Below are 15,400 nucleotides of genomic sequence, written 5' to 3'. Positions count from 1 at the left end.
GGTACAAATTTTCTTTATATAAAAAAGGTCTGAATTAGATATTAATATTAAGAATGATTTTTTATCTTTCATAATTAAGTATTTATTTATCTCTCACAATAATTATGAATTTAACTCACCTACAATAATGCACTTTGTTTAAACTTTTTTTGAGTAAAGATTAGAACTTGCGACCCACTCAACTATTTAATAACAACAAAATATTACTCTCTCCGGATTTCAAACTTGCAACCTCTCACACAGAATATTTACCTTTTTTTTTTTTTAGTAAAACGCCTGTAGGTTGATTATATCTGAATATTTATGATATAAGAATATTACTTTTGTCACTAGATTAAAAGTTAATTTTCATTTTGTTTAAATTTTGCTATTGGTAATACATTTTTTTGACAGTGTCAACCTATTTCAGTTTAAGTGTTTGTTTAAAGAGAAGAAAAATAATGGAGAACTCTTATGTATGATGCATAATGATTATGCTCTATACAGGAAGTTATATGTTCAAATTTTAAAGCTAAAAATAAAAATGAGTTGAACGGTTTTGACCTCCTCATCTGATGTATTAAGCTGTCATGCTCAAGCAAAAGGGAAAAACAAACGAAATAAAAGCAATTGCAATGAACCAAATCAAAGTAGATTTAGCCACAGAAAAATAAAAAATAAAACAAAAGTGAATTTTGTTGAGAGTGGGATTTGAACCCACGCCCTTTCGGACCAGAACCTTAATCTGGCGCCTTAGACCAACTCGGCCATCTCAACTTTTGTGATATTAACTTCGATCATTTTCTTTATATATAGAAATAATTAAATTTATCTATTATTATATGTCCCAACATAAAATTCGTTATGTATTTCTCCATCATGCCTGATGCACCCAAGTTTAGCCGACATTTTTATTTTTACCCCATTAAAAAATTATTTTAATAATAATAACCAAAGTTTAGCAAAAGTTTTAAAAATACCTCACTCGTGGAAATTTTCCACGGGCTGGAATTTTAATTTTTTTTTTTTTTTTAAAAACAGAAATTTGTTTTTATTTTTTATTTTTTGTATTGAAATATTAGAAATGTTAGATATATTTCTTTGAAAATAGATGGAATACAATATAATTTGATTTATTAGAAAAACTGTAACAAATAACCCGGATCAATATTTTTCAAGTCGGATTTTTCGCGGCTGTAAGAAAAATTAATATATTTCTGTATGTGTTATTGGAAAAAAATAAAAATGCTTAGATTATGAGTTATTGATCCCGGTTCAAAAGTCACTTCTATGTAATCTAGAAAATATTGTGATCCTTCTAGGACATTTAATTTATAAAAAGTTGTATCTATTTTGAGAATTCTTTTTGAATTATAATTATTAAATAACTTAAAGTTTTTGTTTTTTTTCAAAAATAGATACAACTTTTCATAAATTAAATGTCGGCAAGTTTAGCTTAACATATTGAGTCTTTTTACTTGGAAAAATATATATTACTATTGCATTTTGTTTCTCCAATTTTATTTTCTTTTATGTGAAGTAAATTTTTGAAACAAAATATGACTATTTTTTTTTTGAGTAAAAGTTGGAGGTCAAACCACCCAACAATTTAATATTCATAAGAAATTTCTCCATTCGGATTTCGAACATGCAACCTTCCATACAGAGGACATCGTCATTGTCACTAAACCAAAGACTGATTCTCAAACTATGACTAATCTTGAAGTTTACTTTTTTGCTATGTTGTATGGATATGGGTACGGGTATTGTGTCGGACACGACACGGGTACGGCGATACGGCAATTTTAAAAAATCTAGGATACGACACGTTTATTATATATATTATTTTTTATTAATTTATATATTGTATTTAGATAATTATAACTTAAATTAAATTTGTTCAGAAAATAATGACTTCATGATATAAGTATATTAAATATTATACTTACTAGAACGTTACACATATGATTGTTTGGTGTAGTGGTTAAAGGTTTTGACTCTTATTTGAGAGGTCCAAAATTTGAATCCCATCGCCAGCTCAAGGAAAGAGTTATTTTCTTCGGTCCACAGGCGCGGGCGCGGCTCGCGGTACACAGGCGCGTATCCAGCCGTGTCCCGTCCGTATCGGCAGGGGTCAACCAGGTGTCGGAGACCGTATCAGACGGGTAGGGACACGCCAGCTAGCGTGTCTGATACGTATCGTACGCGTGTCGGTGTTGGATACGTGTCAGACACGGGTACGATGGCTTTCTAGGAGTGTCAGGGTAACATAGCTTTTTTGATATAATTAAAGCACAACTAATCAGCCATCACGGCCTCACGGGACCTTAATTGTTGCAAATTTTGTTAACTACGAGTCATGTGTTAGGTCAATTGCCTGATTTACATTAATTCTTTAGTCTGTGCCCCTTTAATTTCGCATTTATATCAACTAAGGTACCTCATTTTTTGAATTTCCAGTCCATTCGTTATATACTAGCACGAATCTTAAAATGATTTCATACTTAGACCCCAATTGATCTAGACTATGATCAGACAGTCCAAATTGAAACTCAAACGGTGACCTCATAGGATCCGGACTCCTTTATTTCCCGAATATTTGCTTCAACCAAAAGAATATATGTGCTTGATTTTTCTTCTTTTAATAATCTATATGGAACCAGAGCATTTCATTTTATTTTTCTCTATTTAGTGACAAATGATCAAGGCTCCAATTAGATATTGCTGATGATAAAAGCACTGCCCATCCACATATAAAAATAAAATCATCTTTTTTTTTTGGTTAGTACACCTTTTTTTTTTTCCAAATAATTGAAACACTGAAACATCATTTAGAAGTGCGCTTTCTATACGGTGCCTCTTTTTCATTAATATATTTTCATGACCTGGCAATCTGTATTTGTTTAATTCGGATATTATCTTTTGATTTCTTTGATGCAGTTGTCGGTAGATATACTTTTATATCACCGGTACCAACCATATTATTCGAACAATATATGTCTAGCGGTGAATTTATTTATTCAATATTATAATATTATTATTTCAATCTTAACCAGTAACACTATAAGCAACTCTAAAACAAATGACCAAATTAAAGTTGAATTTTATCCTCTCTTTTTTTTTAAATAGTGAATCAAAATGGAATTTAAAATATAATTCGGCTTAAGAATTGAATGCACGAAATGTTCCGGGTTATTTTTATTAATTTTAATTTCACATATGATATGACATCTAAATATACCAATGATTCTTTTGTTTTGGTGCTAAAGGGAATAGTATAATCAAACATATTATTTATATCTCGGACTAATAATAACAAGCAAGAAATATTCAAGTTTTTAACACAACTTCAGTAGAATCTAAACATTCACAATAAATGACTGTTTTAGCTCATTTTGTTTGTGTCCGAATTAAAAGTAATGACCAATTTATTTTTATTTTGTTTATAGCACATAAAATTTCAAGCTACCAACTTATATTTTGCAAACATCCATGCCACCTATTAGCTAAGTACCAGTAAACAACCCCATCACCATTTAGAAGTTGTATGGCCGCCTTATTAGTGCATTGTAGGTTGTATCAGCATCTATGATATATAATTTCATCACTTTATGGATTCCTCTAATGTTGAACTGTAGCTTTTGTATTTAGAAAAGCAATCACAATTCCTTGAGCTCAAATTAATGGTCTTTGCATTTTGTTACCAACAACCATACTCCAGAAACTTAGAATATTGTACAATTATTGAACCACCTGAACATTTTTTTTTGCATATTTGGAGGTTCATGTTGTCGTACAAATGATTCATAAAAAGTACTTTTCAAGTGTTTCTTATGCCCAATTTATTATTTAGCAAAAGGTAGTAACTAAACTTCCAATAGGGTTTCTTTTCCAACTATACCCAGTTAAATATCTCTTTCTTTTTAAGAAAAATGCAGTAGACAACTACTGAGTACTTTCCCCTTTTGCTGGTGAATTTACCAGAACAATTTTTAGCCTTCACAACAACAGCAACAAACCAAACTAAAAATCTATTTCACGTCTCTCAGCATAAAATTTACCACTAGAGATACTTTCGACTGGTAGTAATGCCATCCACACACCAGTGTCGGCCCCTTCTTCAGCCGAATTATTACCTTCCCAATTTGTCATTTGGGTCTTAACCCATCCAGGACAGAAACAATTTATATAAACCCCATGGCTGTCAGGCCTATCTGCTAGCCTCCTGGCTGTGAGACGGGTGTACATGTTTAATGCGAGCTTGGAGAGGGAGTAGTCGGTGTACATCTGAGGCCAACCGCCAGTTTCCCATGACGCATCATTTACTTGGGTGAGAAATTTGTTTAGCATTTCATCAAGCAGTTGTTCAGACAAAGTTTCGTCTTTTATCAAATTCTCTCTCAGTGTGGGGTCGCCAATTCTCTGTAGAGAGACAAAGAGAGTTAACAAAGTGGGTACTTTAAGTCCTTTCGCCTTTCATTAGGGGTTCATCAAAGCATGACTAAATTAGTAGCACATTGGTAAAGATTTAGTGTGCACTTAAATTTTTTATGTTGGAGCAATAATTTTGATTGGACTGGTACAGTAAGGTACATGCATGATAACATGTCTTTATCTGGGCTCCTATGCAAATGCAGGGAAAACGCAGAACAGAGGAAACTGAATGAAGCATGACCATACCAGTCTAGTACCATCTAAAGCTATTGTTACTACAGCATCTGTCCTAATCTTTGGTTCTAACAAAATACATTAGTAAAGGATTTTCCAAAACTTATATGCAGCAATATCCAGGATTTGTATCCAAACACCCCCCCACTATTAATATATTGGCAACAGCCATGGTATAGAGCTATAGGCACATTTTCTCAAATATTCATTTTTTCGCCCCCTACTTGTATAATGCATTATATTCCACAACCAAATTAAGAAAAACTCGACAAAGAGAGGACTTATAAGTTGTCTTTCGGCCTGTATGTACTGCCAAGAAAAGCAAATTGGGGACTTGGTAACTTTAATATAAATGCTACTTTGCTTTCTCCAGTGGGTTCATATCCTTGCAAATGATACAAAAAACTTGTACAGGAGAATTTGCAAGCTTGAAAAATATTGCTAATTATTTGGCAACATCAATAAAATATTGGGAAAACTTGCAAAAATATATCATTTCTAATAAATAAGTATATATAAAAAAAATTACATTTCGTCGCCCATTGGCTCGGCCAAGACGTGAGCTGACATTCACTATACGGGCTCCGAAAGGTGAAGGTCTCATCAGAGGTAACATAGTCTCTATCACCCTTTTCGTACCATAATAGTTAGTTTTAATTACTGTCTCAGCAAATTCAACAGAATTATCTGCTCCCCTGTTGAAATTCACACCAGCATTATTCACCTACAGTAATTTAATTGATAAATCAATAAACCCTATTTATTTAGCACGAATTATGTCGGACTTTGTGCAAAGTGAACATTCTTTTTCCATCATGCTTGAGCTGGTTGGTGGGGGCCTTGGTAGAATTTTTATTTTGCAGTACTGTTTCTAGAACAGAAAAAAAAGTTTGTGTTTCTGGTTGGTATGGTCGGACCTTTTGTCCAGTTTTCCCTATTTTTTAGTTTCAAATTCCTGTTAAATTGTTGCTTTATAATCAAATTTGGCATACTCTCCATTGAAAAATATACAGGTACCAAAAATTTACCAAATGCACCAGAAATTCAAACTAAATCTCACCAATATATCAATACCACCAAGCTCGAGCTGGATCCAACTGGCAAATGACTGGACCGAGCCAGCATCAGTGATGTCTAGTTGACAAGGCTGGACACTAAGGCCTTCCTGTTGGAGATTGTTAGCAGCCTCCTGGGCTCTGTCAAAATCCCGTGATGTCAGCACGACATGTAATCCATGCACAGCCAGTTGGTGGGCAATTTCATATCCAATCCCTCTGTTAGCTCCAGTAACTACTGCCACAGTATCCTTTAACCACCATCTACGAAAAGACAAATTTTATTAAAGAGCAGTCAAATCTCTTGTAGAACCTTAGCACATAAACTTTGTATATGCCCTACAAAACCTCGACATATCAAGCATAGCCTTGCAAAATGAGAAATATTTCATGTGCCTCGGAGGTACCATATACATACATCGTCAATCTAATTTCTTTAACATAGCCAACCTCTTTTCATACTGTTACATTGAGAAAACCTTTTCGTGTAAAGAGAGGGAATATTTGGAGGGTATTTTTTTATTGTACGGGTGTGCATGATATTTTCTCCCTATTTTACGTGTGTATTTCTCTTGTTTGCTGGTTGAATATACTATTAAACAGCAATAATAAATGTCAGAGTGCAAAAGCCGAAAAAAAATTCTTTTTGGGATTTTTCTTTTTCTTTTTCTTGCTTAGCAGCCCAATTGAGCCTAAATATCATTTTCCAATAACTGGCTGTTATGTTGCCTGTCAATTTTAAAATAGTCCCAAGCAATGATTAGTACGAGTATTGTGCTGGTATGATCCTTGATCTGATACTAGTTCTGTTTTTCCTGTATACAGTGGTGACTATTTTTATGCTGAGATATTTCAAATGAATCTAAGCTATGAAGGAAATAAAACAACCAAAAAATAAAATAAAATAAAAGAGAAAGGAGCCATTTCGTCGAGCACGCGTACCTCTCATGAGAAGCGTAAGGGATTGTACGGAGATGGGAGATCTCTTCTAAACGCTGTTCTCGTCTCTCTCTCGCTCTCTCTTTCCCCTTCTTCCCCATTACCTAATCGGGTTCGGGTTTGGTTCGGTAGTCAGAAGCCCGGGTGAATTGTGAGAGGGAATATTTACAATCTCGTAAAAGAAGGCAACGAATTAACGACTGTAATTACACGGATGCGGGTATACATGACAAAAGCATCTGAACCCGATTAGTAGGGGTTAATTGCGAACTGGAGGCCCATGGGCCTCTCCGGTTTTCATTTTGAGATTTGGTCGCCTGATCTCGTATAGGATCTCCAAATTGTACCAACGGCCTAGAATATAAAACATATAAAGGTTGATTCCTTGTCATTATATTCAATAATATAATTCTACAATTTGCAAACGGTATATTTTACAATGCCTTATCATTAACACGTGTATATAAAACATAAAAAGTTACAGTAGACCTTAGAACAATAGTACATCTAAATATTGATTTAGATCACATATACACAATTTTATTTAGACTATACTTCTACTTGGAGACATTGCATTGTTTTCCACGGTTAACACCGAGACTAAAAATGAAGACATTTATTGGCACAACGCATGGACTTGTCGCCACAACGCATGATACACTTTTGTGCTTTGTCTCCTTTAGGTATGCAACCCAACATGCACGCCGTGGTTTTTACCATGCACGACTTGATACAGTCTCCGATGTCTTTCTCTGCATGTGCGGGTACTGTCAGGTGTGTCACTAGAAGAAGAGCAATCAACACGGCGGTATTTATCGAGGGAGTCATCGGTATGTGGTTGATTAAGAAAAGAGCTCAAAGCATGGAGATTTTAAAACATGCGTGTGTTATGAGAGGAAATGAATAGATGCTGAGAAAGGAATACTTATAGATTGATATTTTATTATGTAGCATGCAAACATTTGTAAGGCAAGTCAAGTGTGGCCTTTTGGAGTTTGTTATTTTTGTTTTTTTGGAAGAGAGAGTTCAAGACTAGTTATAGAGGTAAAGATATTGACAGAGGTAGTTTGACTTTGTGTAGCGCATGATCAATAGAAACAAAATGGGCATGTATATGACTTGTGTATTGTATAAAGTCAAAATAGCTCTGTTAATAGATTATCCAAACATAAATTATGTAGAATTCACGCCTTATGCATGCTACTATTAGAGTATAAGTATCAATAACTAGATATTTCTTGTATTTGTATAAGAAATCTTGGCAGAGGTGGTCAAGTGTGAGGTTTGTAATATTATTACTATTGAATTAGAATTATAGAAAGGTAATGCAAAATTGCAGAATATTACAAAAATTAATCATATGTGGAGCAAATCCTAGCTAGCTATATGAATTATACAAAACATACCTACAACGGTTTTTGTTTTTCTTTTTTCTTGACAAGAAACCCATAGGCAACAACGTCTTCTTTTGATAAGTTCTTTAGGTTGCATTTGGATGTTAATTGTTCTGTTATTCTGAATTTAATATTTGAGGTTATCATAGATAATAATAATAATAATCTGTGGGCGAAGATCCTAGAGTAACGCTTAATTCCCATAATTATTTTTTTATTAAAAAAAAAATACTCAATGGTAATATCAATTTTAAAATTTAAAATGACAGAATAATACAACATCTCATGATGAGGCATTTCGCATTCCCCCCCCCCCCCCCCCCCCCCCCCCTCCCCGCCCCGCCCCCCCCCCCCCCCCCCCCCCCCAAATAAAAAAAAATAGTAAATAGTAAATCTCATGTGTAATTTCCTTTTTTAATAAGATTTTATAGTTTGTCCTCTCTAATAATGAGGCATGTGTTTAGATAAAGCAATAAATATGCCTCATTCTAAAATATATGTTAAATATGTTAATGAATATTATTTTCTATTAAATTCATCTCGCTATAGTAAATTTCTGGATCCGCCCTGATGACACAAAATCTTTCAAGATAATAAAATATTGGTGTTTTTTGTTTATAGGATATCTATCAAATTTGATTTGAATTTGTAATATTCTACAACTTTGAATTGCTATTTGATAATTCCTATTCGAATTTTGTAATTGTGAGCCTTCCACGAATAATTCTTGATTTGGACCCAAAAAAAATAATATATATATATATATATATATAAAGTAAATATAAGAAACTGTAAAAAAAAAACGGTCAAATTAAATTGGGCCGCATTTGCCCCTCCTGTTTCTTGTAAAAGAAAAAAAAAAAAGTCATGTATGGATAATGGATTTGCCGGAGGGGACAGCAGTATATGTTTAATAATAGAAACAGGATATAATATCTACATAACAGGTAACAAAATGTACCAGTAAGAATCATGTTTGGTTGGTCTTTTTAAATTGCTTATCTCATATTACTGCTTGTATTTTATATCTCGATTGTCGGAATAAGTGTGAAGTAAATTAATTTGTTTCGACAAGTAATATGCATGTTGAAAAATAAATCTGTATCTATGACAGTGGATTCAACAGACGGAGTAAGTGTAGAATCAGGTAATTTGTTTAGAGATTAGATGGTTTAACTTGCTCTGCCTTTAATGCGTCTTAATTTACAGGTTTTACTTCTTATTTGACAGCCTTAAGTATGAAGTAATGAGCTTACTCTGCCTCTTATTCCAAAACCAAACATGAAAATAATGTTCTTAGTTAACAAACAAGCATACATTTTAACAGACTAATTATTCATCTTCAAATCCAGTAATATATATATATATGATTCTACAATTGTGAATAGTAACATTAATTAGAGCAAGCATAGCTACAACAATAGCACAAACACACATTAACATTTATTACAATCTTATTTAGTCAAGGATTATTAATTCTAGGTAGAAGCATGACACTGTTCTTCACTGCTGGTAACTGAGCCCAAAATCAAGCAACTGGTTGTGCAAAGCAGATTCTTGTCACCGCAAGCCATGATGCACGACGGAGCGAAATTTCCGTTTTGGAAGCAACCCAAATTGCAAAATGTAGCTAATATAATGCAAACCGCAAGACAATCTTCGGACTCGGTTATATCAGCTGCATCAGAGTTTACAGTCAGATGTGTAGAGAGAAGAAGAGCAATTAAGACAATACAATTCATGTATGAACCCATTGCTCAAAGTCTAGTACTGTGTTAGAACTTAAGAGCGTGCATGCATTACATCATTTAGCAAACATTTTGTAGTTGCACAAAGATTGAAAGAGGAGCGTGAGGTTTTTGAATTCCTGTTGTTTTGGGAAGCGCAAATTTCATGACTAGTTGTTCTAGGCGTGTACTAAATAGTTCGCTTCAGAGTTTGAATTTTGTCAATTTGTAGCTTCTGTAGTGTGTGCAATAATACAGATATTCAGAAGGTTTAATTTTATGGCGCTATGATGATATATGGATTGTTATTATCAACAATTTATCTAAAAGCCTCTTGGGCTGATTGTAAAATATAACGGGCCTAAAAATTTTAGGTTGGGCCTCGTCAGATTCACCAAATCTTGTTTCGTAACTTGACCCAATGCAAATCTACTTGAATGGTAACATCTCCAGAAATTTGGGTTTCTAGTGTATCTTATTAAATCTACTTGGGATTTGAAAGCAGATCCAAAAACATAAAAGGATTTGGATTTAGATTCAATCATTGAAATCATGCGATAAAAGTGTAAGATGATATTACATTTTAGATAGAAGTATTGAGTTTCTGTTTGATTGCCACTAGAATGAAGATATTGTATGCTATTTCTCTGAATTTAGTTGGAACTAATTATTTGATCTTATAGTGTGTAGCAGCAACATGGGTTGGTATAATTAATTTGAATATAACAGACATTTTTGTTGGTGTCAAAATTTAATTTATTGTTTTATCAAATAAAATATTGAGTATTTTTCTATTTTCTAGATAGATTAACTGTTTTATACTCTTTAAGGTCATCTTGAAACGATCAAGTAATGCATGTTAATCAATGTACATATTAATTAGGTGATAATTAGTATTATAGATGGATGAGATCCTATGTTAAATATTGTCTATATAATGATGACTAATCAACTATAAGAGAGATTATAAGGGAATATTATTGTAATCAAAAGGCTTCCTTAATGGGTCTAAAATCTCATTTTTTTTGTGCTTTTTCAAAGTGCTAATTTTTTCTTAGTTAAATTTGTAAACAATTATATTAATTCAGAGCTGAAGTTTACAATCTACTTAAATTTAATTTAGAACTGTTCTCCCAAATGACAGCCTAAGGGGAGTAAATAAGCTCCTAAATTCAAGCTGTATTCTTTTGTTTTGATAACCAAATTCAAAATACGAATAAAAAAAAATCAACCGTACTTAAATCACAAGAATTCACAACAATTAGAAATAAAAATAATGAGAGAGAGAACAGGCAAATACAACCGATTTTTTTTTAAATACCATAATAAAAAAATAAACCAAAACACTCTCGTTTGATCATAATTAGAGAATTACCCAGACCACAGAGCTAATCTGTGGACCCATTTAATGGGGACCGCACAACCGATCTGCGGCCCAACAATTTTTCTTTTTTTTTTTGGTTTACATAAACATTTATAAGAAAACTAAAAGCTCAAAGGTATGTCAGACGATCAAAATATTTTAGCATGAAACAGCTCAAATTTGAACTCTCTACACAATTTCCAAGTAAAACAAGAAAAATAAATAGTAAAACTAGGGCCGCAGATTGAATCTGCATACCTCAGTCTAAGGCCACGGATTGTCTATGTTATCTGGGTATTGATGGAATTCTCCCAAAACGAGGGTGTTTTGGTTTATTTTATTTTTTATTATGGTATATAAAAAAATTTCGGCAAGTACAAGGCTCTAACTCTCAACAAATGCTCAATATACGACTAAATCAATTTGTCAGAATAGTGAATTTGAGATTGAATCACATAACTTTTCTAGAGAAAACTCAAATAAAGAATTTTTGGAACACAGAGAGGGGAGTTAACAAACTTACTTTTTAAATAATTAACATGCATTTCAAGAAAATGCAGATCAATTATTAGAAGAGATTCTATGACAATTAAAGTTTTTCAAAAAACCGGTACAGCTGGTACGAGGAGAGGATGGTACGTGATGATCATGAATGGCAATCAGTCAACACAGAGAAGGGAGTATGGACAATTTACTAATCCTGGAGAAGAGGCACCATTTACAGCCCGGCATCAACCCGGTACGGTACTGGTCTAAACTGGTACGTGTGGGAAAGGATTGTGCAGCGGGACGGCAAATAACAGAAGCACAAACTGGTAAAAGCAAACTGCAACAGTTGAGGGGCAAAAAAGCAGCGGTACCAGACATATTACAATATGGTACTGGTACGGAAGGAAGAAAAACTAAAGACTTTTTGTTTTTTCTAGTTTTCTTGTTTAAATTTTCTTCATTTATTTATTTTTTTTCAAGCTCAACTGTTTTGAGCATTTTCAATGTTTTTGTAAACTACGGATACAAACTTTGTAACCGAAAACCATCAATTAAATATGAGCATGATCCTTATTTCTTCTAAAAAAAATATTAGAGAAGTCTTAATATTCATAGGAAAAGAGAAGAGATAAAACATGTAACCAGAACATAAACAACAGTTCCTAATATGTTACAATGGATTATAGTAAATAAATAATATGATGCTTTATAAAAGACGTAACTATTCTGACTAGTTATGAAATACATTTAAAAATTGTTGATTTTAAGAACTAGTTGTTGAATTTTTGAAATTGTATAATGCAACCGTTATTTCAAGAGAAATGTGATGATGAAATTCTAAATTTGAATGATCGAATTTCAAAATTCTGAGAAAAATTGTAAGATTGTTGGTTATCTAAAGGTCGAGAGTTTGATTCTCTTTCACGACTTCACAACTTCTGCGAAGATTTTCAAAAAAGAAATATCGAAGTTCTACTCAATCAGTGCTAAATTGCTAATCGAAACTAACCACACTTTTTTTATTAAAATATTTTGGTACACTCAATATTTTAAGATACTTTTCACGAAATTGAACATAAATTACAACTAACATTTTTTAGATACTTTTCACAAAAATTAAACGTGCATCTTTCATAAAGAGACAGATTTTTCGCAGTTGCGCTAAGTCCGTGGCTCAAAACCAATCACATATAACTAAATAATATAGTTATATAATATACTTTCATAATCTAAATAACAATTACAACAATATAGTTTAATACAATATTGGAGTAGTAGTACAGTTAGTTAAGAGAAAAAAATTCTAAAACTGTAGTTATACAATAATTGAGAGTTCAAACTCCACTCACAATTCTGCAGCCTCGGCGAAACTTAAAAAATATATATATAGTTTAATACATTACTTTGGATATTCATCAAAAACTATAAAAATCAAGGGACCAAGATTTATGTCTTAATTTTGCGAAACTTCTAATCTGAATAAAAACCATTGGCAGACACTGCCAAGGCTTTCAAAAACAAGAAACTTCTAATCTGAAAATAAGGGTTCAGCTGATTGACAAAACCGAGTTTTTAGTATTTGACTTTGCTTTTAGAAAAAAAAATATTAACAAATCTGTGTGACTAGGAGGAAAATAATTAGCAAATTGATTTTAAATTTTTTTTAAAAGCATTCTTGTTTCCAGTTATGGAATAAGAACAGGAATAACCGGGTCGGGTTATAATTTATAGCTTGTTCAACCGAATCAGGTTTGATATGGTTTGATATGAACTTTTCTTTGTTTCTATGTTTCTAGATGAAATTCCTTTTTCTTTTTATTTCATATTTTGTAAAAAAAATATCTCTACCTCTACGTGCCGGGTTAAACATCTGTGTATAAGTTGAAAAACATGATATGCCAACTTTCAATTTAAAATATTTTGGGGTATAATAATAAACAGCTATTGTCAAAGATATGGATTAAGAGCAAATGCTATTGATATATAACAAAGACTAATTCCTTTGAAATTAATCTTCGAAAAGAAATCTTAGTTGACTTTGAATTTTTTTTTTTTTTTTTTTTTTTGGTCAAAGAGATATACTATCAAAGAGAACTTATCAAGATAAGATAATCATCATCGAGCTTTTTTATTGGGTCTAGTGATCAAACAAATCTATTTTGGGATGTACTCTTAGATTTTGGTACTAGAACAACGAGAAATACACATGGAGGATATATTAAATATATATATATATATTATTTAAGAAAAATAATAATATGAGGAGGGGTGAAATAGTTACACTTTTGAATCAAGGGTCTTATCTGAATCCGACTCCAAAAAAATATTTGAGCTATCTAATCTATATCTGTGTTCGAAATTATCAGTATCCACAAAATTATAACTGATAAAGATACGATTTAAAAGAACTTATTTTTGATCTAGTGACAAAGTTATATGACTTCTATGTAAGAGATCATTGGTTCAAAATCCAAAAATACGTGGATAAAATATTTAAGGAATTCATATCACCTAAAGTAACTCAAATTGCGAGTTTAGATCAGGACCGTCAAATCTGTTTTGGCGCGAATATTAAAATGAACTAATACAGCCTATATGTTATCTGTGCTGTTGGAACTATTGCTAATAGTAAAAATGAGTTCTAAAACTTTTAATTTGTGGCCAGTCAACCTCGAACTGTATTTTACTATTAATGGCGATGATTCTCTAGTGATTAAATTATTATTGAATGCTTAATGATCTTAAAAGTATTTATGGATTATAATACTTTACAATTTTTCAATATCAGTGTTATGTTAATGATATTTTGACTTCATTATGTTTGATATCTTTCATGTATAAATACAAAACACTATCTCTACTTTAAACATAAAATTAATAGAGCATATAAAATAAACAATAAGAAAATTAATACCAAATATTTTATGTATTATGAATTTTTAAGCAAGTACCTTGTTTTTTTCCTTTTCAAAATACTGACTTTCTATAAATTTAAAAACCCAAAACCATAAAAATTCTAAATATTATATAAGAAACATTCAAGAATCAAATAGTAAATTAACTCTAGAATAATTGTTCGATGATATTTTTATCATTTTATACTTAAATTTAATGATCAAATAAGAAATCAACTATCACATCGGAAATAATTGTTAAAATTAATAGTCAAATAATTAACTGTTTACAAACCAATAATTTCAAGGCTCATACTATTGAATCTGCATCATCTACATTAATGTACTATTTGCGTTAATTTTTGGATCGTACAATTAGAATTCGAACCAATCTGACCACGTGACCCTTTAATATTATTATGGATTTAAAATGGACAATTCAGATTTTTAAATTCAAATTTGATTTAACGCAGAGATACGAATTATCGTACCATTACCCCAGAAAAAATCGCAGGTTTAAGGGCGTGTTCGGATGTCACGGGATTACGGAATGGGAATTCACTTTTGAAAAAGTGGGAACTCACGGGTACATAATGTACGGGATTAATTATGAGAATATGAGAAAATGAGTGTTCGTATGAATCATGGGATTAATTGTAGGAAATCTTTATTTATTTTAAAATATGTATATTTATTTAATTGTTTTAGTTTAGTTTAGTTATAAATGATTTTTTATTTAATTATTGTTTTTAAATAGTATAGCGTTCTATATTGATTTTAATCAATTAAGTTAAAGTTAGCTTAATATAAAAAAGTAATTAAATATAAAATTACAATGAAAAAAAACTGTCATGCCACCATCTTTTTATTATTTAGACCAATAATATATTGT

At 31.8% G+C, this 15,400-nt stretch overlaps 1 protein-coding gene and 1 non-coding gene across 3 annotated transcripts; both read right to left on the bottom strand.

The window, feature by feature from the left end:
* Positions 1-675: 675 nt before the first annotated feature.
* TRNAL-AAG (transfer RNA leucine (anticodon AAG)) lies at positions 676-756 on the bottom strand. Its single transcript has one exon. It is a non-coding gene; the product is annotated as a tRNA-Leu (tRNA).
* A 3,029-nt stretch (positions 757-3,785) lies between these two features.
* LOC144561702 (uncharacterized) lies at positions 3,786-6,793 on the bottom strand. Of its 2 annotated transcripts, none has more exons than XM_078310763.1 (4): positions 6,645-6,793; positions 5,708-5,966; positions 5,177-5,371; positions 3,786-4,452 (listed from the first exon to the last, which is right to left on the bottom strand). In XM_078310763.1, exons 1-4 carry the CDS (start codon positions 6,740-6,742, stop codon positions 4,003-4,005), a joined length of 1,002 nt encoding a protein of 333 aa, XP_078166889.1. In that variant the 5' UTR covers positions 6,743-6,793; the 3' UTR covers positions 3,786-4,002. The 2 variants fall into 2 exon arrangements, with proteins under 2 accessions (XP_078166889.1, XP_078166890.1); XM_078310764.1 differs by having other exon boundaries at positions 3,786-4,401.
* Between the last annotated feature and the right edge of the window lie 8,607 nt (positions 6,794-15,400).

The sequence above is a fragment of the Carex rostrata genome, chromosome 11 (genome assembly GCF_964058835.1).
Source record: "Carex rostrata chromosome 11, lpCarRost1.2, whole genome shotgun sequence".
Lineage (NCBI taxonomy): Eukaryota > Viridiplantae > Streptophyta > Magnoliopsida > Poales > Cyperaceae > Carex > Carex rostrata.
This window is presented reverse-complemented; position numbering and strand designations above follow the sequence as displayed.

Bases quoted from the DNA above. Each gene is read 5' to 3' on its own strand.
- LOC144561702 (XM_078310763.1), bottom strand. From the start codon at position 6,742: ATGGGGAAGAAGGGGAAAGAGAGAGCGAGAGAGAGACGAGAACAGCGT. The intron at 5,372-5,707 runs GTGAGATTTAGT...AAATTACTGTAG, and splicing joins TTGGTGGTATTGATATATTG to GTGAATAATGCTGGTGTGAA. The intron at 4,453-5,176 runs GTAATTTTTTTT...CCCTAATGAAAG, and splicing joins GAGCCAATGGGCGACGAAAT to GCGAAAGGACTTAAAGTACC.